This window comes from Gymnoscopelus braueri, assembly GCF_963280865.1.
Source record: "Gymnoscopelus braueri genome assembly, chromosome: 3".
Classification (NCBI taxonomy): Eukaryota; Metazoa; Chordata; class Actinopteri; order Myctophiformes; family Myctophidae; genus Gymnoscopelus; species Gymnoscopelus braueri.
This window is the reverse complement of record NC_137612.1, coordinates 26,510,282-26,533,652: the sequence shown is the minus strand read 5'-3', so window position 1 is coordinate 26,533,652 and position 23,371 is coordinate 26,510,282. Positions and strand designations below refer to the sequence as shown.

Here is a 23,371-nt window from a genome sequence, read left to right as displayed (position 1 = left end):
AGTGTCTCCACGACACCCTGGAAACACCACCACTAGCTGAAAGCCTGAGGTGAGTGGGATCCGAAGAGCCCGCTGCCACCTCTATACAGGTCTCATGTAGAACCTGCCCAAGCGGATTAAGTGAATGACTGAAGCCATGAGACTCACCGCCTGCATGCCTAGTTTGTAAGTGAGTTGACGCCCTACGCGAAAAGACCTCACACAAGCTAAGACGCTGTCTAACCTGCCCTTGGACAGCCGCGTTCTGAGTGTGTTCGAGTCCAGCGAGATCCCCCAGAAGGTGGTCCGCTGAGATGGAACCAGAACGCTCTTCTGGACGTTGATTGTGAACATAGCGACGTCAGGTGGGAGAGGGCCACGGCCGTGTGCCGTGCCACCTCCTCCTCTGAGCCAGCAATTAACCAGTCGTCGAAGTTAAGTCGACAGACCGATCCCCTGTCGCCGCAGTGGAGCTATGGCCGCATTGGTACACTGCACGAGCACTCGCAGGCTCAATGACATACCAAAGGGAAAAACCGTGTACTCGTACACTCCCCTTTGTAGCCGAAGTGCAGGAATTCTCTGTGTGGAGGCCAGACTGGAACGTGGAGGCAAGCAACCTAGAGGTTGATGCCCGCCCATCAGTGCCCCTGATGTACCGTTTTGCAACAGCTTTTACGGTCGTCAACAAAGAAATGGATACTTGTTGAGGCCCTTCAGATTCAGAAAGGGCCGTACGCCCCCCCCCCCTTTTTCTCACCAGAAAAAGCTTTGAACAGAAACCCAGTCGGTTCTGATTCGTAGATATTTCTCTGGTAACGCTCATGCTCAAGAGAGAGAGAGAGAGAACCTTCTCTCTTAGAGTCATGGCTGCTTTTATCTTCCGCCTGAGAGAGACACACTCGTCTGACATAGGAAGTAACACAAGGCATGTGGAAAACACACCAGTTCAACCACAATGTGTTGTTGTTGTTCAGGGGAGCCTGGCCAGTACAACCACAGTGTGTCACTGCCGTACTGAGCTTAACCAGTAAAACACAGTGCAACGCTGATGTACTGGGATAAAAACAGATTCGGATTGCAACCCTCCCAAAAGCTGCTCACCGAGCGAGCGAGTCGGGAGGAGGCGCTGCTGTTATCAGTCCCGTGGGCAACGTGCACATTTCCACGGGGACCGATGACGTCGCCACGCGGTCCAGCGGACTCGTACTGTGGCGTCCATTAGAGACCGTTAGTGTCTGCCATGCTGTGAAACAGGCCTGTCAGGCACAAAGGGCTCATAGAGGAGGCCATCGACGCCCAGGGACCCCCTGGGACCCCTAGCGTCGTGACCTCCTGACCGGGGCTGGATTACGTGCTTGTGTATTTTAAGACATTTTCAAAGGAACAAAATAAAGCACAGAGACAGTGTAAAACAACATAAAAAGTTTAACATACTCTTATGAAAACCCTTTATGTGTGTCTCAAAGCACTCAATGAACCTGAGCCTCCATCGTGGTAGTGTAGACAAAGGGCTAACTAGCTTAGTTTGTAAGCTTAGCCTGGTCTAGTCTAGCCTAGCTACAGGTCGCTTTTAGCCTTTAGCTGCTACCTGTAGCTGTTTGGCTAACCAAGAACGAAGGAGAGCTATGCCCACCGCAGCGTTGTTTTAGGGGACTGGCTAAGCGCTGCACCAAAACAACACTGCTCTTTAACTGTGTCGATGTTAGTGAGGCTAGTCAGCCGCTAAGTGAAACAACATCAGCCTGACTCTATGGGCTCATAGAGGAGGCCTTCGACGCCCAGGGACCCCCTGGGACCCCTAGCGTCGTGACCTCCTGGCCGGGGCTGGATAATGTGCTTGTGTATTTTAGTACATTTTTAATGCAACAAAATAAAGCACAAAGACAGTGTAAAACAACATAAACAGTTTAACATACTCTTATGAAAACCCTTTATGTTTGTCTCAAGGCACCCAGTGAACCTGAGCCTCCATCGTGGTAGTGTAGACAAAGGGCTAACTAGCTTAGCCTGTAAGCTTAGCCTGGTCTAGTCTAGCCTAGCTACAGGTCGCCTTTAGCCTTTAGCTGCTACCTGTAGTTGTTTGGCTAACCAAGAACGAAGGAGAGCTATGGTCACCACGTGTTGTTTTAGGGGACTGTCTAAGCACTGCACCAAAACAACACTGCTCTTTAACTGCGTCGATGTTAGTGAGGCTAGTCAGCCACTAAGTGAAACAACAGCAGTCTGACTGGAGGCTATGCTAACCTAGCATACCATAGCTAGTAATAGTCACGGTTAACTCACCAGGAGTGAAGAGACGTTGACATCCGTTTCCATGGAAACAGGTGACGTCGGCACCTAACCCACAGGGCCCGTGCAAGCGTGGGGGTCACGTGACTGAGTACGGAAGCATTCCACGCTGCTCCCTTGGTGTTTACAAAGTCCGTCGCCATCTTGTCTAGGCTTCTTGGCCTGGCTAAAGGAAGCGACGGAGCCACCTCCACCGAAGGAAGCACTCTGTCGCCCTCCAGAGGCTGGCGTGACACGGTGCTTGGCAGGTTGTAAATATTGGGGTGACCTTCGACCCGCGCCGCCATCTTGCAAACCTTCCTTCCCACAGTGGGCCTCTGGCGCCCTCTGCCGGATGGATGGTAGAATTGGAAAATTCTGGCATGACCCATGTACACTGGCGTATAGAATTAGCAATGGGTTTATTACCTTTGTCTTGTTCATAGCATGCACAGTATTCATCCCAGCAGCGTTTGGAAAGTCACCAAGGGACTTTCCAAGCGCTTTGGGCTTATAAGGGGTGGTTATCAACACGGGGACCACCTAGTGATCCCTATGCATCGATGCACCCCGACGGTTGTTGAAAACAGGCAGAGAAGTATCCCATTATTGTCTATCATGCTGTGAAAGCAGGCCTGATAGGCACAATGGGCTTATAGGCCATGTTGGCTAGGTCCTTTTCGTTCAGTTTCGTTCCCATCAAGTGGACCTAAATAATCTCTGCTTCTTAAAAAAGATCTATTGGTAGTAAGTAAGAAAAAAAATTACCGACATCTGTCCTGTCGCAGTATTTATATAATTAGTGTTTAAAAGTCGGTACTATTTTCTTAGCAGCGTCGTAATACTTTCAAAGGGGTGGTGCGGTTTTTGGCACGTGATTCCCGTTACAACCAATGGGGTCGCCTCTATTTCCACCATTTCCTGCAACAACAGCCATAGCAACGCGGTATAGTCTGAAGAAAATAAGTCAAAACAATGAAAATATCCTTCAAAAGCACGGCAAAAGGACTCGAAACGATGCTATATGAATCGTATGTCTGTCCAGAAAGAAGAGGTTCAGGAGTTTACACGGACAAGATGGGATACATGTACAACAAGCCATGGATACGCGACGGTCGTCTGTCCCGACCGAACTTCAACCAGGTGTTTGCACTTTTCCATTTACGGCCCGTACATCTACATAAACGTTCAGATTTCAAATATAAAGTGCTTACCGCATGGCCATTGATGTTACAATTCTGTATGGTCCCGCAGAAATACCCGTATATTCCGTATTGTTCAATAAAGAGTATTCTTAAAGGAGCACTTCACCCCTGGAAGAAGTTTTCGGTCTTTTAATGAAGTTTAAGAGTCAATAAACAAGATCCTGGGTTTTTTTTGTGAGTAATCTGTGTTTTTAGATATCTAGTAATATTCGCAATATTCGTGACGTTATTTGCGTCATGAGAGATTGGTCTCATTCCTTTCCGCACTACATGTCTCGGCGTGTCTCAGTCAGACCATCTCAAAAGACAGCCCCAATGGGGTGTCCGTAACACTTTGTTCAACCTTCTTTCGCCACTCGGCCACTCCCATTAGCTGCGGCCAGCGGCCCTTGCAGAGTGAGGCATTACTTTACCTGAGTTATCTTCTGATAGTTGTACTTGAATGTTGACATGAAATAATAATCCTGTGTAGTGTTTCATAAGCGCAAGCTTGAAAAAAAAATACAGCGTGGAGTAGCAGCGCTGGTAAACAAACACCGTCACGAAAGGCTAGGATCATAATACCAAGGATGTGACAGTGATGTCAATACTATGCGACACGGAAGTGAAACTGCATGAAGATACTAAGATGTCCCAGTGATATGACATCACTAACGAATCCTTGGACATATATGTAACCAAATGAACGTTTGCGAGGACAGCCAGTGTTGCCAGATATTGTGAGAGAAATAAGCAGCCAGGTCTATGAAAACAAGCCCAAAAGAAAAATAACTATGCCAAGAGCACTTTACCTAGACATGGGATATTATATATTTGAAAATTGCTGATCTACAAGCTCACAACGCTTCGCAACCCATTGTGAGCTTGTAGATCTGCTATTTACAAAAAAATCTTGAGGGGGAAAAAGTCCAAAATGTGGATTTTTTTTTTTTTTGCAAAATATTTTTATTTGCTTTTCAAAATGTGGAATATTTTTGACACATATTTGTTAGGGGCTCCCTGCCACAAATTATAATTTCAGATGGGGGTCTGTGGAAAAATACATGAACATGTTTGAGAACCACTGGTTTAAACAGCAATCAAAACATTTGGAAACAAGCCCAAATATCAACTACATTTTAGAAAGAAGCCGCTTATAATAAGCAGACATGGCGACACTGGCATGCTGTTTGTATGTTGTTGTTGGAGATCACACCCACATGGAACCTCCCCTGCCACAAGGCACCAAAGCATTCTGGGAGTTGAAGTTATAGGCAGTGATACGCTGTGGTCCCCCTGTGGTCCCCCCTGTGGTCACCCCTGGAACTTCTTCCAGGGGTGAAGTGCTCCTTTAACCGATCGGTGGCCATTTTCTCACAGATGTATAATGTATCAGAGTGCAATACACCTCCCATCCGATAGGGTCGCGTAGTTGAAAGGATATGGTAAAAATGGCCACCGATCGGATTAACAGGCTTTTTATTGAACAATACGGAAGATACAGGTACTTCTCTGGGCCCGTACATAATTGTAACATCCATGGCCATGGGTAAGCATTTTAAATCTGAAATATGAACGTTTATGTAGATGTACGGGCCGTTAATGGAGAAAGTGCAAACACCTGGTTGAATGTTTCAAGGCAACTACAGAACGTGCGTCAACGTTACTTATATAAACATCAACATTGTGTGGATATGGGTCCTTACAAGCCTCCTGAGGACGCTGGGTTTCATGCAACATTCTACCAGCGTGTTATTGACAAAAATACATTAATGTGATTAATGTGAGAGGAAAACGGCAGAAGGATCAACTCTCTCAAACAGAAACGTCAGCAGGTGAGCCACACACACATACACACACGGGGGGGGGGGGGGGGGGTTCACATTTTAACATGAGACTGAAATAATGTATTGTATTATCAGATAAAAGCATTGAAAACAGCAGATCTACAAGCTCACAACACATCACAACGCGTTGTGAGCTTGTAGATCTGCTATTTTCAATAGATTTATTTGGGGGGAGACACATTTTAACATGAGACTGAAATCAATTTTTATGTTATCACATGAAAAAAAATCAATTGAAAATAGCATATCTACAAGCTCACAACACGTCGCGTTGTGAAAGTAAAACTACCTCAAAATTCTACTTGAGTACAGTAGCCTACTTGAGTAAATGTACTTAGTTACTTTCCACCACTGAAAGTACAGGTACATAAAAAATACGTACAGTACTCAAGTGAATGTCCACCACTGCATCTCACCAGTGCTGATAAAGCCCATAAGCTAACAAAACATGCATGTCAATATTGGACTGTCAAATATTGATTTGTCACTATTACTGTATTTTAAACATTCGTGTGTCATTTCATCCATGTTCCATCTCTGTGATAACTCAGACATCTTTACATCGTTAAATACACCAGATGTTGTGATTGATAAAGAGTCCAGGGAAGTGTCTGTATTAGTCTTAGATAGCCTGCACCTTTGACTCTAGCCTAGAGGAAGCCTTTATGACAAAGGTCATTAAATACCAACCACTCCTACATACCATCTCAGAGCTGGGCTATTAGGTGCAGACTATTTGTTTTTATATTTGGCAGCCTATAGGACATACCCACATACTGGCTGTTAGAGGGTTTCAACAACTTTGGATGCCCAAAAAGGAGGCAAAAAGGTTGGCAAAGTATTGTGCTGTAATTGGCAGCCGCCATATATGGCAGAGACGGTGTTACTTATACCCATAGAGTACTGAGTGACATGTTTATTGTATCGTGAAGACATATGCCAGGATTATGTGAATGTAACCTTACTGCACCTATAATATTTGTGTCCCTGTATGTTTCTCCTTTATGTGAACATAAATAAATGGTTTGTGTGTGTGTGTGTGTGTGTGTGTGTGTGTGTGTGTGTGTGTGTGTGTGTGTGTGTGTGTGTGTGTGTGTGTGTGTGTGTGTGTGTGTGTGTGTGTGTGTGTGTGTGTGTGTGTGTGTGTGTGTGTGGGGGGGGGGGGGTGTGTGGCTTATAGTTGACCAAGAGGTGCTGAAAATAAACCAGCTACGAAGGATGTTCGTAAACACAGTGAAGAAGCATGAGGATCTTGATGCTTCAAACTACAGGTAACTCAAATACCATGTGTGTCTTTGACAGTTCTGGGAAACAAAACAAAAACCTTTATGCTGAAAAGTATATTATAGATGTATTCCCTCACAAAAACGTCTATGAGAGTATATTTAAACTAAATTGGCTATCATTGTTAATACATCTTTATTGATACACTTGTGCTCATCTTTCCCTAACATTTTATGTTGCAGGCAGGATAAATTGAAGTGGAGGTTGACCCCTGATTTCCTCCAGCTGGTTTTTCACTGCCCTACCAAGTGCAACATCTCTGAACATGTCCTATAGGTATTTTAGGAAAAAGATTTGGTGATGCAGGGCTGCAAGACATACTCATTGAGTCAAGTTGGTGCCCCTAATCCATCAATGGTGTGATCAGTGGTCATCCACAGGAGATGCAGTCTGCACTTTCATATTTTGTCATATTTGTATACTATTGTTGCACTGTCAACCAACATTTCTCTGTTCATACCTGTGAGTGACACAGAAGGCCTGATCTGGGGGGTGGGTGGGAGGGTTGATGTACAAATGACACATGCTGTGACACACTTTGGTATTTTAATAAATATTTCATACCATATGTTGTAATAATTTGGAGCTTTAGTGTATTTATTTTACTCTAGTCCATTTTTGGCATTATTCCAATCTAGGGGGCTGATTTTCAGCTATTTTGGGCCAAGGAGTGCTGCTTTTTTTCTCCTACCTTTCAGTACACAGTAGGTTGTGACATTTTCTATGTATGAAATATAAGCTTTTAGCTAAATGTACTATGTGTATGTTTCATTGTGCTGGGCACCAATCACTTCAGTAGAAGCGTTTTCTTTCTACATTTCATGATCAAAATTCAAACATGAGTACACTAAGGCACCAATACTTGTTTCAGATGTTAGGTACACGTATTTATAACATTTGAGAAAGATTTTGTGTTGCCAAAATAAATTTTCAATATTTTACAAGCAAAAATAGCAGCACAAGATTTTCGTTTTTTGGTTATTCACTTTAATATACATTTCTGGCTTGTGAAAAAATACTGCAGGATTTTGTGCGGAGGTATTTTAACCCGAAGTCCACAAGGGTATTGTCTATGCAAAAATGCATTGAAAAAGTAGATCCAAGACGTGGGAACGAAATTCATTTTCTAGGCACTTTTTGGAGGGTCACAACATGGCCTATTATAGAGGAGGGCATCGACGCCCGGGGACCCCCAGGGACCCCTAGCGTTGTGACCTCCTGACCAGGGCTGGAAGTGTGCTTGTGTATTTTGGGAAATTTTAATGGAACAGAATAAAACACGGAAACAGCATAAACAGTTCAACATACTCTTATGAAAACCCTTTATGTGTCTCAAAGCACCCGATTGTAGCCTCGTTCTTCGTGGTACAGACGCCGGCTCTGAAGAGGCTAACGAGCTGGTGTTGTCCTAGCAAGCTAAGCTAGAACAGCGCTGCTAACAACCTGTTGCTTAGTGAGGCTAGCCATTCGTTGAAACCAGCCGCCACAGGTTCGAGGATCTCTTCCTCTGTGGCTGCGGGAGGTTCTCCCCGTCCGGGGCTCGTCGTGGACACCTCCTGGGTGTCCTGGTACGACGGGAGCTCCAGGAAATCTTCCCCGTCCTCCGCCATGTCGTCATCGTGAAGAGCCATCGACTCCTCGCTGGCAGGGGGGGAGGGAGGGCCGCTGCTAGCATGCTGCGGTGGGGACAAGCCCCCATCGCAGCAGCAGCGGCGGGAGGTGGCGTCAGCGTCGTGGACGCTTGACGCTCTAGTCTTGGCATCGGCACCGGTGGGGGTCCCATGAGCCGGGGGGCCGCTCGTGCTGCCCGACTGGGGTCCCCGGTCCGGTGGCGGTGGAGGTCTCACCGTTATCTCGTCTAGTCCAGCCGACCAGGGTCCTAGCCCTGACGAGCCGAGCGTCAAGTTGAGAAACGGTTAACCTCGTGCAGTTAGGGCACGCATCTGTCTCACCCGGGTGGGTCCTGGCGCAGAACGCGTGATCGACCCCCAAGCAGTGGATGAAGACGCGGTGGGGGTCGTCTGCGGCGATGAGGGGGTCGCATTCCGCGAACCCGCAACTCCTCGGTGGTTCCATCTTGGTCCTTGGTCTGGGAAAACAACAGGCTAAGGCCTAGCCAGTAGCGTAGCCTAGTAGCTGCTAGTATTAGCCTAGCCACTGAATGAATGAATGAGCTAGTAGCTGCTAACCGGTGTTAGCAGCTAACCGGCTTTTTCAGCTAACCGGCTTTTCCAGAACAGACCAAGAATTAAGGAAAACTGAGAGGATAGGTAAATAAATAAATACTTAATAATAAGTTCCGGGAGAAAACTTATTTGCAAGGATTTTCCCGTGGGGATATAATCCTTATTCCCGCTTTGGGTTATAGTTGAAATTTCCTTGCTTTCTTGTGTGTGAATTTCTGCGCATTCGCATGCAGAGTGGAGAAAAGAGGAAGAGCCTACGTCACGAGGGAGCTTATACTCCCGGGTCCTCCGGACTCGTGACATACCCTTAGCCAATCAGTATTGGCGTCGGGAGCGTGTGTGTTGCTCTGTCTCATCGCCTGAGGGCGCTGATATCCCATAGTGAGTAGTAAACGGAGAACCGTGGTAAAACTGTCTGTCACCATGCCGAGACTAGAGTAATGAGTCCTTCCCCCTATTTAGGGAAATCTTGGAACTAATTAATAGACTTTGTTTATGCCCACACCCCTACTCCCCACTGAGCTCGTGCCATAACACTCATGGAAAAGGCAACAAAACACTGACATGCAAACTACCTTCATCATCAGGTAGCTAATGAGACTGCGTCATGTTCCTTTGAAATCGGTTCAAAGTCACTTCTGTGGGAAGTTTCACGAGGCGGTATACTCTGGACTTGACACATTTTCTCTCATCTTTCAGTTCTTCCACTGGTACAACGCAGTGATGTCGACAGATTTCTGTGGTTTCGCACTACAGCTCAGGTGTACAGGAGAGCAGGGGGAGATCAGTGTTTGATGGTTTTCAAATCTTGTGCTGGGGACCCAGACTTCTGCAAGTTTTCTAAACTGGTTGTCAACTCCAGTCATGGTGGTAGTTAATTAAGTGTAGAGGGGATATCACATGCTATTGCTTCTTGGTATGCTGGCAGTGGTGCCTCTGCCTCAAGTCTGGCGCTCCAACAAACACAATTGTCAGTGTCCAGATAAGTCAGCAGGGGATCGTGTTCTTGTTGCTGCACTAGTGACTCCTACTGGGTAGTCAGGGCACCTGTTCAGCAGCGAGGCGACCTGAATAAGATGCGTATATTACACTCTGCCTGAGCAACTCTCTGAGAAAAGAAGTGGCTGGTGACTTCACGTGTGTCAGAGGAGGCATGTGGTTGTCTGCTCCCTCCAACAGTCGGGATTGGCAGCAACAGGGACAGCAGTACATATGGGAGAATTGACAATTATGATTAGATTTGATTAGATTATTATCTCCACCAGGCCGAAGGCCAGGGACGGAGATTATGTTTTACGTGCACGCACGCACGTGCACACACACACACACACACACACACACACACACACACACACACACACACACACACACACACACACACACACAAAACAGAATGCACCACATGTACACATTCACGGCAAATGGATATTGCAGGTACGTACATTCACATGCACACACACAAATACTCACACTAGCATGCCCTCAAATGAATAGCTACGCTTAACTACACACACAGACACACAGATTAAAAGATCTCCCGGCCTGCTTACATTAAGCCCAATTAATGCGCAGTCTTGTGGCCGTGTGTCAGCTACAGTATGTGATGTGTCATGTCATCTTATCAAGCACTTATCAGACAGAGAAGGACCTCCGGTTCTTATCTGACAGTGATAACCAACTGGTACGGTGCTTTATACACTTTCCTTGTTGTGCTGATATTCTATGCAAGCCTGTCTCCCCCTCCAGGTTAAGAAGTAGATAATTATGGTGTGTGTGTGTGTGTGTGTGTGTGTGTGTGTGTGTGTGTGTGTGTGTGTGTGTGTGTGTGTGTGTGTGTGTGTGTGTGTGTGTGTGTGTGTGTGTGTGTGTGTGTGTGTGTGCACAAAAGGCATTGTGTGTGTGTGCAGTTGTATACAGTATGTGGGAGTATTGCTACAATGCTTTACACCTCCAGAAAGCCTTGTTTATTTTTCTTAACCTGATTCATGCACGGTGCATTATAGGCATTTGTTGCATGCTTCTGAAATATTTATGTGGATTTTACAGTGGCTGCCTGCAGTAGATACCCGTGCTATTCCAGTCGTCTCCAGTGGCCAATTTGTTTAGTGGCCAATGGTGGGAGAGGCACAGTTTTCTCTTAATTTCATACATTCAACATTAAGACCAATGGCCACCTAGGGAGAAGGCGGCACATGGATCAGTTCAAAGCTGCTTTGTTCCCCTGCAAATCACACCTTGCTCAACACTCTCTCTCTCTCTCTCTCTCTCTCTCTCTCTCTCTCTCGCTCCCTTTCTGTCTCGCTCCCTTTCTATTGTTCTTCTTGATCTGTCACCCTTTTTTCCCCCTCTTCCTCTCTTTAATTTAGAGTCTCACATACTGTATTAAGTGCCTAACTTTGATCAGAGGTGGGCGAGTCCAATTATAGACTAAGGATATACACCTGGGTCTTACGTACAGCAAAAAGTAAGTCATACAGACATCCTTGTCCAAAGGGATAGGGGTATGCACTTCGTCTAGAAATAAGAAGTACCACCATATGTATTATTACATTATGTAAGTGATTTCTCTCTCCCTCTCCCTCTCTCTCTCTCTCGCACACACACGCGCGCACGCACACACTCACATACACACTCACTCTGTATCTGTCAGTCCTTTTGCCCCCTTTTGTGCCCATATATGAGGCTGACTGATTTGTTTCCTGATGCCATGATGACACATTGAGGTTGGACCCATTAGCCAATTTTCATATCTACTCTTATAAAGGGGGAATTGCTACTTCCGCGGCTGACGCCCACAGCAATTCCATTGCAATTCCATTCATTTGGACCTCTCGCCTGCTGACGCCATACCCACAGCATTGATTTCGACTAAACACAACAACTACATCTGACATCTCACCACAACACCAGCCACAACGTGCACGCTGAATTTACGGGTGGCGTAGGGTACTTCTCATTGCTCACTACACATTTTCCACCTCGCAACATAATTAATTCTACTCACCACATTACGACCACACCGGACGGGGAAACACTTTCGCACCGTTTACCGTCAGCACAACCGAACGCCGACGGCCACAGCCGAAACAACACGAAGCGGCGGCCATTGAAATCACCCTTCGCTCGCTCCAAACACACATTCTTCCCCTTCATTGCACCGTGTCTTCTGCAGTTCCATGCTCCATTCAGGTCAGCACAATGCTACTACATTACCACTCTACCTCAAAACCACACGCTTCTCCGTTTAGTGTTTCATTAGCGCGAGCGTGGAAAAAAACTACAGCGCGTGCTGCTGAAAAGAGCCATAATTCCCATCTCTACTGCCCACTCTGTGCTGCAGCGACACGGACACAGAGGCAGGGACACGGAGGGACCAACAAACGCAAAGCCCTGTGCGCGGCTGGTGTCTATATAAGAGAAGGTGTAATAGTAGTGAGTGACATGAAATGACATTGAGTATGAACATGAACAGTGGCGTCTTCCCTAATAAGTGCATCTGCCTTTGCCTGATGAAGTCAGGAAACACTGCTGAGGGAGTGAGGTGGTACGTTTGGCCACTCATCTTCAGGATCTTCATCAGGTCACTGACCTCACGCGAGAAGAGAATGTATTAGAAGTAATGATATACTCTATTGTATGTTATTATCTATGGAACGTGTGTGTGTGTGCGTGTGTGCGTGTGTGCGTGTGCGTGTGTGTGTGTGTGTGTGTGTCAAAAATAGACGATCTACAAGTTCGGCTACTTTCAGCGCTGCCGTCGTACGACCATGTATAGAGAACTGAGCATGCGCAGTTTGCGTTATTGATTGATTGATTGAAAATTTTATTAGGCAAAAGAATGTAAAACAACACAGTTACGTTAATAATGCTTTTGTCTAAAAGGTCCGGCCAAAAAAGTCCTTGCGGGCTTGTTTCCGTTGGGGTCCTTGAATTAATTTCATAGACATATATAGTAGCAACCAAACAGTTCAAAAATCAACATAAGAATACAGAGGAAAAAACATACCACTATGTACAAAAAAGGCATGAGAAAATAAAAAATTATATACAAAAAAAGCATTAGAAAAAAAAGAAAATATGTACAGAAAAAGGGGAGGGGGGGGGTCGTCTGTCTACAGGGAAACTGGTACTAGCTCCTCTTTAGGCCTCCAGAAAGATGAGTTTTTAGGGCTGTTTTGAATGGGCCCAGCGAACTGCAGTTTTTGAGGGATGGGGTTAGACTATTCCATTCCTTGGTGGCTGTGCTATAGAAGGAGAATGTGCCCATGTTTGTTTGTTTGTTTGTTTGTTATAGCTTTAGTTATTGTTAGCCTTATTTTATCTTCATGGCTATTATTACGTGTTATGAGTTTTATTGTTTTACTAAAGGATAGACGATTATTTAACACAACTGTCGATTGAAATAAATAACAGTTTTACAACAAATGCAGGACTTGTGTGTGTGTGCACCCGCGGCCAGCTGCAATAGCATGAGGGATTGGGAGAGAGAAAGAGGGAGAGCAAGCGGTGCGATTACGTTTGGGCACGCACGCACGCACGCACGCACGCACGCACGCACGCACGCACGCACGCACGCACGCACGCACGCACACACACACACACACACACACACACACACACACACACACACATAAGTGTCTTTAGAAAGCGAAACTGCGTTTTAAGTGTTTAAGTGAACAACCATGCACATCCCCATCCGTACATAATATTGAATAAGAAGCACCTGGCTGCCGCATGTACTGTAGCTACTGTAGCTACACATACAGTACTGTACACACGTCCCTATAGGCTAAGCAAAGAAAGTAACGCAACAGTCACAATGTGTGTGTGCGTGCGTACACACAGAAAGACAATCCCTACTAATTTGTGCACGGACCTCCACGTGTGTGCAAACGCACACAAATGGAATGCGACATGTCGAAATAATAATGATGTGTATCTGTTGGTGTAGCACACACAAACACAAACATAATCCCTACATAATTTGTGCACAGATCTCGATGTGCGTGCGAACGCACACACAGGCAACATGTTGAGATAATAATGACCTGTTTCTGTAGCTCGGCTCAAGCGCATACGCTTGGCATCGCGGGTCCCAGAAAACGATGTTTGTGTTCGTTTTCTTCGTGCATGAGGATTCGTTTGTATAACACAATTGTCCTGTCCACAGCAGTGACATGCTAATGCGGAAGCCCTGCGTGTGTACATCTGTGGCGCCTGCGCAGAATGCTGTGGCCGTATAGGGGTTTGAAACATGCGCAGTAGGGCCGCCACGCATGCGCAGTAGGGCCGCCCTCTACTGGGCAAAATCGGGGGCAAAGTTTAATGGAAAACATGAAAGTTGTAAGCATGAAAGGTAGTTTATTGGATTTCCCATGTCATGCATTATATTTGTGCAAAGTTTGGAGCCAGTTTGCACTACTGTGTGCCATTAGGAGGTGAACGGATAAACGGCGTACGCCTTGTCTATTCTAAGTGTAGGATCGGATGTGAATGGCACTGCACCGTTACCGTCCGTAACACACACGCACTTGCTTGTGTGTTACCAGTGGTTTCTCACTCTCTCTTTGTCTCTCTCCCTTCTTTTTTCTCTCAGTATCTCTCTTTCAATTTTCTACACTCTTTCTCTCATCACCCACACCCACCCCCACTTTTTTTCCTTTCCCTCACCCTCAATTCACTCATTCATCCACTCTCACTTTCTCTCTCTTCCTTCCTCTATGCATTTCTATCTTCCCCCTCGTCTTCTTTTTTATCTTTTTTATCTAATGTATCCCTTCCTCTCTCTTCTACATTCTCCATCCCTTCCAGACTTCTCTCCCTCTCGCCCCCTTGTGAGTCAACCTGTGCCTTCTCTGTGTAAAGTATCATGCGTCAGGCTCAGGTACTCACGGGGCAGCTATAACACATAAAGACAGTGGGGGATGAACTCCATGAAACCTGCTCTGGAGAGCCCATTACACAGCATCGGCCAAGCCTTTTTATGCATTCAGTCCAGGCAATATTTATCCTGCTATTGGGTTCATGAGGCCATGGCTTTGACAGCAAGTGCAAAACACACAGCGCATGAAACATTTATGCTGTGGTTTGCCATTGTTCTTTTTTACGGTGGGCTGAGGGTAAGGAACACACAGGGGCAAATCGAGAAAAAACAGAAAAGAGAGTCAACAACCATACGGCAACACACAGGAAGAAATGCGACCCTTTTCACATTGTCCACCCGGAGGCCGATTTTTGCAAAACAAATTTTACTCCTACAGATTTTGTCCAAACTTCACACAAATTGGTGTGTGTATAAGACGGATCTGTCAGATTTTTCATATTCCATCCTGATTGGCTAAGATTGGCATCTAAAGTTTGCAGGAGTGTTCCGTTTTGAACAACAAAAAAAAAATGCATTTCTTCCACGGCCTAGTGGGAATGTGTGTGCAAAATGTCACAGAAATTGCACACTGCGTTCATGATTTGAGGCTTTTTGTTCAAAACGGTCCTCTCCTGCAAATGTTAGCCAATCAGGATGGAATATGAAATATCGGACACTCCTGTCTTGATCACATGACTATAGAGATAGTGTGTACCGATTTGTGTGATTTTTGGACCAAATCTGTAGGAGTAATACCAAAACCTGCCTCCTGGTGGCGCTCTAAAACGCAGAGGTGAAAAATGCAGGACAAAGGTTTTTCCTTGGCCTCTAGGGAGTGTGCGTGCAAAGTTTCACGCAGATCGGTGCAGTTATAGGTAAAAACACGAAACGGCCTGTTACAGCGCCACCATGAGGCTGATTTGAACATTTTCAAGTGGCATTTCTTGCTCGGCCTGGTGGGAATGTGTGTGCAAAATTTCACTGAAATTGCATGTTGCGTTCAGGCTGATTTGAAAATCCATGTTGATCACATGACTATAGAGATGCTGTGTACCGATTTGTGTGATGTTTGGACAAAATCTGTAGGAGTAATATAAAAAAAAATGTGCTTTTTTTGTTTGTTGCACAAATCGGCCTCTTGGTGGCACTATAACAGGCCAATCTGAAAAATTTGGGGCAGAGGTTTGGCATTGGCATCCAGTGTGTGTGCACAGTTACAAAGCGACCGGGCCAACGGTGCCGGAGACGGACGGACAGGGTGCAAAACATAGTCTTGGCCATGCCTTTCTGCGTTGCGGAGACAATTGTTTCTCAGTCTGTCTGTCTATCTGTCTGTCTGTCCCTTACTGGCTGCCCATTAATAGCCATTAATACAGTACCTAACATACTTCTCTGTAGTGTACACATCAACGCTCACCTTCTTCCTTCCCCTTCATGTCTCCTGCTCTTGACAGCTGTACATCCAGACAACCACGTTGACCATCTCCATGAACCTGAGCGCCTCGGTGGCCCTGGGCATGCTCTACATGCCTAAGGTCTACGTTATCATCTTCCACCCAGAGCTCAATGTCCAGAAGAGGAAGCGCTCCTTCAAGGCCGTGGCCACGGCGGCCACCATGTCATCGCGCCTTTCCCACAAGACCAGTGACAGACCCAACGGTGAGGCCAAGACGGAGCTGTGCGAAAACGTCGACCCAAATAGTAAGTACAGCATGTATGTGTGTAAGGATAAGAAATGAAAAGGTGAATGGCATCCTCCATTCATTATTCGGCCATTATTCAGTCCAATCCAGGAAGTGTACTTTGGAGTTTAGATTTTTTCTTAATGCCAAATGAAATGCGTAATATATACTTATATACAATGAATCAATTTTATTTTGTGTACCAATGTAATGCTACAGTAGGCAATGTGAATGATATTACTAAATGAAATGTAAAATCATTTTAATTAAAAAGGAATGGAAAATTAATGAAGCATTAATGAAGCAAGTTACTCTTTCAATCATCAAACTATGGATTAATTTCTATACTTCCTGGATTGATTGTTTTAAAATTTGATTGGCCATGGAAAAGATATTGCTTGCTTGCAAAGAATGAATAAGGTACAATGCACTAAAAATATCCACGTGATTGGTTCCCTGAACTCAGACTTTCACTGAAAGAGAACTAATTTGCTTGGAAATTGGGGTAACAATTTTCATGAGCTATTTACATTTTGCACTATATGCACACACACACACACACACACACACACACACACACACACACACACACACACACACACACACACACGCGCACGTGTGTGCACGTGTGTGTGTAAAATAATATATTCTATCCAAAACACAAAGCATTGTGTAAGATTTGATACATGTTTTGAAATCTTTGTCTGGGAAACCTATCCGTTGTTATCCAGTTGTGGGAAGCTCTCAATCGAAGCTTCCACTCATCGAGCCCAGCAAATGAATGCCGCCCACCTACACCCATATTGTTCCGTATCATAGAGTATGCTCTATTTATTTTCACATGCATGCTCAATCGCTGGAATGACATACTATCACCAAACACTTCCAAATGTCATGGAAGCTATTTCTTATCAAAGGCTGCTCCATTCAGCCATTTGAAGGGATTTCAAATTAGCTTTACTTGGAAGGAATGCATAGGAATACTCTGAGAATTAGCATAGCGCATGTAGCTTGCACTTCAAAACATTATTCAAGGTCTTGAAAAGAAAAAAGAAATAAATATTATAGTTTATCTGCAGCCAAAGGAATCTCTCACAGCATCGCTTGATGTTGATTTTCTGAATCGATGCATAATTGCGCACGACTTCTGTGAAAAGAGACCTGTGAATGACTAAGTGCAAGCTAAAGATAGTTGGCTAAGATGTTGGAGCAGACTTCTATTGTAGAACTTACATCGTCCTCCTACACACCTGACACCAAGGCTGTTATCCTTTTTCACCCAGAACATGGATTTGTCACAAGAGTATCTTTCTGTGGCGTTTATTTGCGAAAAGTTAGATAAACACTTTCAGATGTCTACAGTACAGTATTCTATCTATAGATACCTGAACAAATCTGTTTTGTGGAATCAAATCCTGCTTTCTCTAAGTCTACAAGCGAGGTGACATTTTAACAAAAATCATTGTTCGTTGTGGTGCTTCTCCACCAAAACCACTTCAGCTTGGAACCACTTCGGGGTTTCATGTTCAGCCTCGCTCCCCGCTGTAACAGAAAATGACAGCAGGATCAGTGATTTTTCAGAGATCATCAGTGGCTTCTTACTGTGTGTTTGAACTCGCAGCAGAAAACAGACATTGATTTCTGCACCAGCTGCTCTTGCTTCTCGCTGCAGAATGTACTACTGCACTGCTACTGCATGTGGCTGAGAGAACAAACAGACCTCTCACATCGCCTCGGTATCACACAAACACTGTCTTGTAAACGGTTTTGCTTGACATGGATACATGTAGTGCTCCTGTAATGTGATTTGAAACCTAGCTCATACAATTTTCTTGGGCACAATCTGCTCTGCTACAGTGAAAAGATATACCACCTTATTGCAGTAGCCTACCAATTTAAAGTCTATTCATCTTACCATACACAGAGCAAACCTGTGGGTTTTGCACCCAGTTACTCAACCCATTCATGCCAACATAAAATAAGCCATTGCTGGTTTTTCATAGCAAAAATGCAGCATTCCAGGAAAAGGCAGAAAACAAACCACTTTTCTTTGGACTGTGAATTCTATTAGAAAAAGAAAAACAGTCACACATACTCAGGGAATCACACAGTGTAAATGCTCTCAGAAATAGAAGTTCACAAATTCAAATTGCATGGCTGCGTGATCAAATTGCCAGCTCTCAGTGGGACTCCTGCTTGGCGCTGTGAGGGATAACTCACCAAATAATGTTTTTCTCCCCCCTGACAGGCTAATTTCATAATTTATCAGAGGTAAGAACAAATTAATCTTCTACTTCTACTTTCTGTCCTGACCTTGCTCTATCTTCTGGAGGGTTGAGGATATTGAGAAAGAGAGAGAGAGAGAGAGAGAGAGAGGGGGGGGGTGTAAGGGAGACCAAGGCCAGAGAAAGAGAGAAGAGAGACAATAGAGAGACAACAAAATACATAACATAACATAATACATAACATATCCCTCTTTAAGGGAGGTACCCTTAAAGAGGGAGAGAAATAAAGAGAGAGATAAAGAGGGAGAGAGAGATCAGGGGAATGTGCTGGAGTACAGGAGAGAGGAGGGGACTGCATGGATAGAATGCTAATCTCTCTTCCACAGCTCTTTATCTTCACCCTTTCAATCGTCTCATAACTTTGACATGAGGAGGGGAGAATAATGTGACTATCTACTTGACTGGCAGATACAGTTCCTTCTGTGGTGATTCATTTGGGTTGTACTATTACAGTACCATTGAGTTTTACTACTTCTCAGGTCATAAACCATGTTTGGACGGTGAACTCCTACCCCTGCACTTGATAATATGCTGGAAATAGAGAGAGAATGAGACGCATACTGTACAGTTAGTGGAGAGGGAATGAACGCAAGTAGACACAGTGAGACATAGAGGAGAGGAGAGAGAAAGGGAAGAGGCAAAAAGAGCTTTTCTCCAACATCCCCATGAGGCGTTCTGCAGTGGGTTTTGACGATCAGGGCTCATCAATCAGTCCAGTTCTGTCTTTGTGCTGCATGCAGGGAATCGCTAGCGTGTTATCGTCCACATTACAGGGTTTCCTTGCCCCCCCCTGCTCTGCACCCCATCCTTCCACCCACCCACTCAGTTCAGTTCACGCTAGACATAGCAAGCAGTACGTGCTGGCCTGGCAGACTTGCCATGAGTCCCGGAAGAGCACTAGGGCCATCTGTTGGACTGGGCCAACGGATCCATCCCCTCCTGCCCACAGATCCCATCTCCATTTCTCACTCGATTTCATTCTCGCTTATATCCTTGCTGTCACTCTCTTCTGACCCAATCTAGAGTCTTTTTACTTTTTTTCAGGGACTCAATTTCACTTTTGTGCATCTCACTGCCTCTCTTTCTCTCTTTATATACATTTCTATATCCTCCCCTTTTCCTCACCTTCTATCTCACAATTTTATTTTGCTCATGCTCATGCTCTCTCTCTCTCTCTCTCTCTCTCTCTCTCTCTCTCTCTCTCTCTCTCTCTCTCTCTCTCTCTCTCTTGTTGCTCTTTGCTCTTTCCCTTCCTCGCCTGACTTTTTTCTTAACACTAAGAGCCATCATTCACCTTTTCTTTGTATCTATTTGCTCTTTCTTTCCCTTCTTTGCTCCAAGAAGCAGATATATGACCTGTTTCAACAAAGCCTCCTATCTCTCACAGCTCCATCTGGCCTCAGACTCTTTACAAAGCTAAATCTCTCTCATTCTGCCCTCATAAGGCCCATTGCTTTGCTGCCTTTTTCTCCAAAAGTGGATTCCCTGCACAACAAAGGCTTCAATATATTCCTTAAACTCATATAGGCACTCTCAAAGAGTAACTTAAAACCAGCACTTCAATATCTCAACTGCCATTCTCAGTATCCTCAGATCCCCCCACCCCCTCCCACTCCCTCCAGAGGTGGACTCTGTCTGTAATATTCCCTTCCTGGGTGACTTGAGAACATCCAGATCTCTTGTTACTTGCTATTGAAGCCTGATTTTGAGGAAACAAGATGGAAATGTAATTCAATGAGACATCAGAGACCAAATATAACCTGGACTGGGGCTGTTTCTTCCCCCCTCCGTGTCACCAGTATGATCTGTCATTATGTTTGTAGAAACTGAATTACACTTTGTCATTTAACCACGCCGCTCACCCGAAAATGCCGTCATTGAAAATGTGATGCATTTTCAGCGAGCGGCATGGTTGTAAGACTTAGTATTAGTTAGCCATTAGTCTCGGGCAATTGGGTTTTATAGTATTCCCTGGAGGCTGACGTTAGAGTGTGTGCGTGCTTGCGTTCGTGCGTGCGTTCGTCCATGCTGAGGGGGGGTTACACATACTGCATAAAATGAAGATACATGCCGATCCTAAATCAAGACAAAACCCCATGTTTTAACACTAAATCTCTTCTAATGCATACCCAGCAGTGAATCGGAGCCAGTCACACAATATGCACGGCCTGTCATGATCTCCTAATTATCACTCTCACTCCATTAAGGCGGGCTCCGGAACCCTAAGAAATATGTAGCAATTGCATAGCATTACCCCAATTGTAGCTATGCCAATACCTGGCCCTGTCAGACCAGTAAATGACTGCTTCCTGTATGAATACAACGCCATTACGGGGAAGTCAGGGAGGTTCAATGACACTGTCAGCCTCTAATATGCATAATATGTCATTTCCCGTTTTATATTCTGGCCCTGATTGATGATGGGGTTTCCGCTTGAAGTCTTTGGACATTGTGGGGTGTGTGTGGGGGGCCACTAAGTGGTCGCCCGCCAGTAAGGGGGGAAGGGAGAGACGTAGAAGACAATAATTTTCAGCTGGCTAAAGTAGAGAGTGTAACATTACGTGAGCAGTCACTCAGCTCCTTTTGATGTAACTTTATTCTTAACATTGCTCAGGAGCAATTTCTGTCTACAAACAACGCAGAAGCAATTACTGTCTACAAACAACGCAGCCTAACCCCATGCACAATCATGACATTAAAATAGGGTCACCTACCATTATAATTAATTCACTTTCAGATGTACACGTCTACTCACCTTTTTCTTTTTTTTTACAAAAACGTATTGCTTACACCACCTTTAACAACAAATAGTTTGTTTGGTTGAAACTGTTCGTCAATCATAAACTGTTCTCCCATAACAGTCAGTAATTCGCTACAATAGGAAGGTGTCAAAAATAAGCAGTTATTCACTTTCAAGGTCCAGTAAAAGCAATCCCCTAATATGATTGTATTACTGAAATGAATGAAAGCAGACATTTTGCCATGGGTTGTTATGGACGAGCAGACGTTATACTGTAGGTACAGGAACATGGGTTGTTATGGGTGAGCAGACGGTATACTGTAGTTATAGGAACATGGATGTCCATATAATATTGTGAACGTAATAATGAAACAAGTCTGGTTTGGCAATATAAAAAAAGGGTAATTATCAGTGGACCACTCCTTCCACCTCAAACGCCAATTTAACAGTCTAGTACTTTCACACAAGAGACACACACGCACTGCACACGCATACACACACACACACACACACACACACACACACACACACACACACAAACACACAAACACACACACACACACACACACACACACACACACACACACACACACACACACTCAACCCCAGATAATAGCCAATGTATTATCTCATACAAGCTCATTGTCGATCCATTATCTCTCCCTTCCAGGTCCAGCGGCAAAGAAGAAATATGTCAACTACAATGACCATGTGATCTGATGGCATCCCTCCATCACAATGAGAGACAGAGAAAGAGAAATGAGAAGGGAAGAGTGATAGTTGGAGATGTCTGGTCTCCTTCCCCCCGGCTGGAAAAAAAAAGAAAAAATGTAATTTTTTTTTTTTTTTTTCCTTTTTTGTCCCTCTTGTGCTTCACTGCCCACCACATGGTAGTAGCCTACTGAAGCAAAGCCTTCTGGGACTTTAACAGTGACTTCTGGCCAACAGATATCACTCATTGAAATTGACACTCAACTGAAATAAGAATGAGTAAAGAGCAAACAAACACACACACACACACACACACACACACACACACACACACACACACACACACACACACACACACACACACACACTTTGGGTCATATTGTTGTTGTTTCTTTTAAAGAGAGAGACAAAGTTCTTGCAAAAACAACAAAATAAGAATAATTTGTTTGTGAAGTGATGATGTTGAAGATTATGATGACAATGATTTGGTGGTGAGCATTGAATGGATTTGGAAAGCATCAGTGGATATAGTGGCGGCCCTGGGATGTTTCCTGAACACTCTAGGCAATGCTCTTTGGGGCTTGACATTGTTTCCAGGCTGGGCCCCCACCTACACTGTACTGCAACTCCTCGTGTTTCTTTGACACAGTGCATCTAGAGCACCGCAACACAAGACATGACTTTTCTACGCGGCCCAACCTCTCGTCTCTTACTGTACTTCCACACTGCAAGTTTCCCCCACTTCCCTGCTGTCGACCTGTGTGTGGTCCTTTCTGGCATATTATGTTGAGCTTACTTTGGTTGTTGATTTTCCTTGTTCCTTTCAAAGATGATGATGAATGAATCTATTTTTTCCTAATTTCTTGGATGCATAATATTCTTTATTAAAGCCATATTCTTCTCTTTGAGATCACTTGGCTTTGTTTCCACTGCCATCAGGAATCAGATTTTGTCACAGAAGGGCAGAATATGGAAACTATATGATTAAGTGTCTTTGGATAGTAATGGGACTGCTGATTCAATATCCGCTTGCCTCTACAGTCATTGCAAAATGATCATGATAATGCAACCTGAACAGGGAACGGAGCCCTGGATCATAACCTCTTTCATGGCAACTTAAAAGCAACAACACATCCTTTCACGACTGTACAAATAAGAAAAAACAACTAGCATAACAGATGTACGGTAGATTTGTTCCAGGTTTCATTGTTTGAGAGCAAAATATGATAACATTGAGATTGAACTCATAACATAAAGGAATAATCATATTCCACACTCAGCTGTGCACACAAAGCCGAAGGTGTTCCCATTCTGAGATGTGTGTTCTCCCTCTCCACAT

At 44.6% G+C, this 23,371-nt stretch overlaps 1 protein-coding gene across 1 annotated transcript in view; it reads left to right on the top strand.

Annotated features, from left to right (window-relative positions):
• Window positions 1-22,041, top strand: part of grm7 (glutamate metabotropic receptor 7) — a gene marked incomplete at both ends in the record, with an annotated part of 213,655 nt that extends 191,614 nt beyond the window's left edge. The window contains 2 exons of the mRNA XM_080423728.1: window positions 16,069-16,315; window positions 21,992-22,041. Coding sequence (XP_080279854.1) covers window positions 16,069-16,315; window positions 21,992-22,041 — 297 coding nt within the window. The remainder of the gene's footprint in view (window positions 1-16,068; window positions 16,316-21,991) is intronic.
• Between the last annotated feature and the right edge of the window lie 1,330 nt (window positions 22,042-23,371).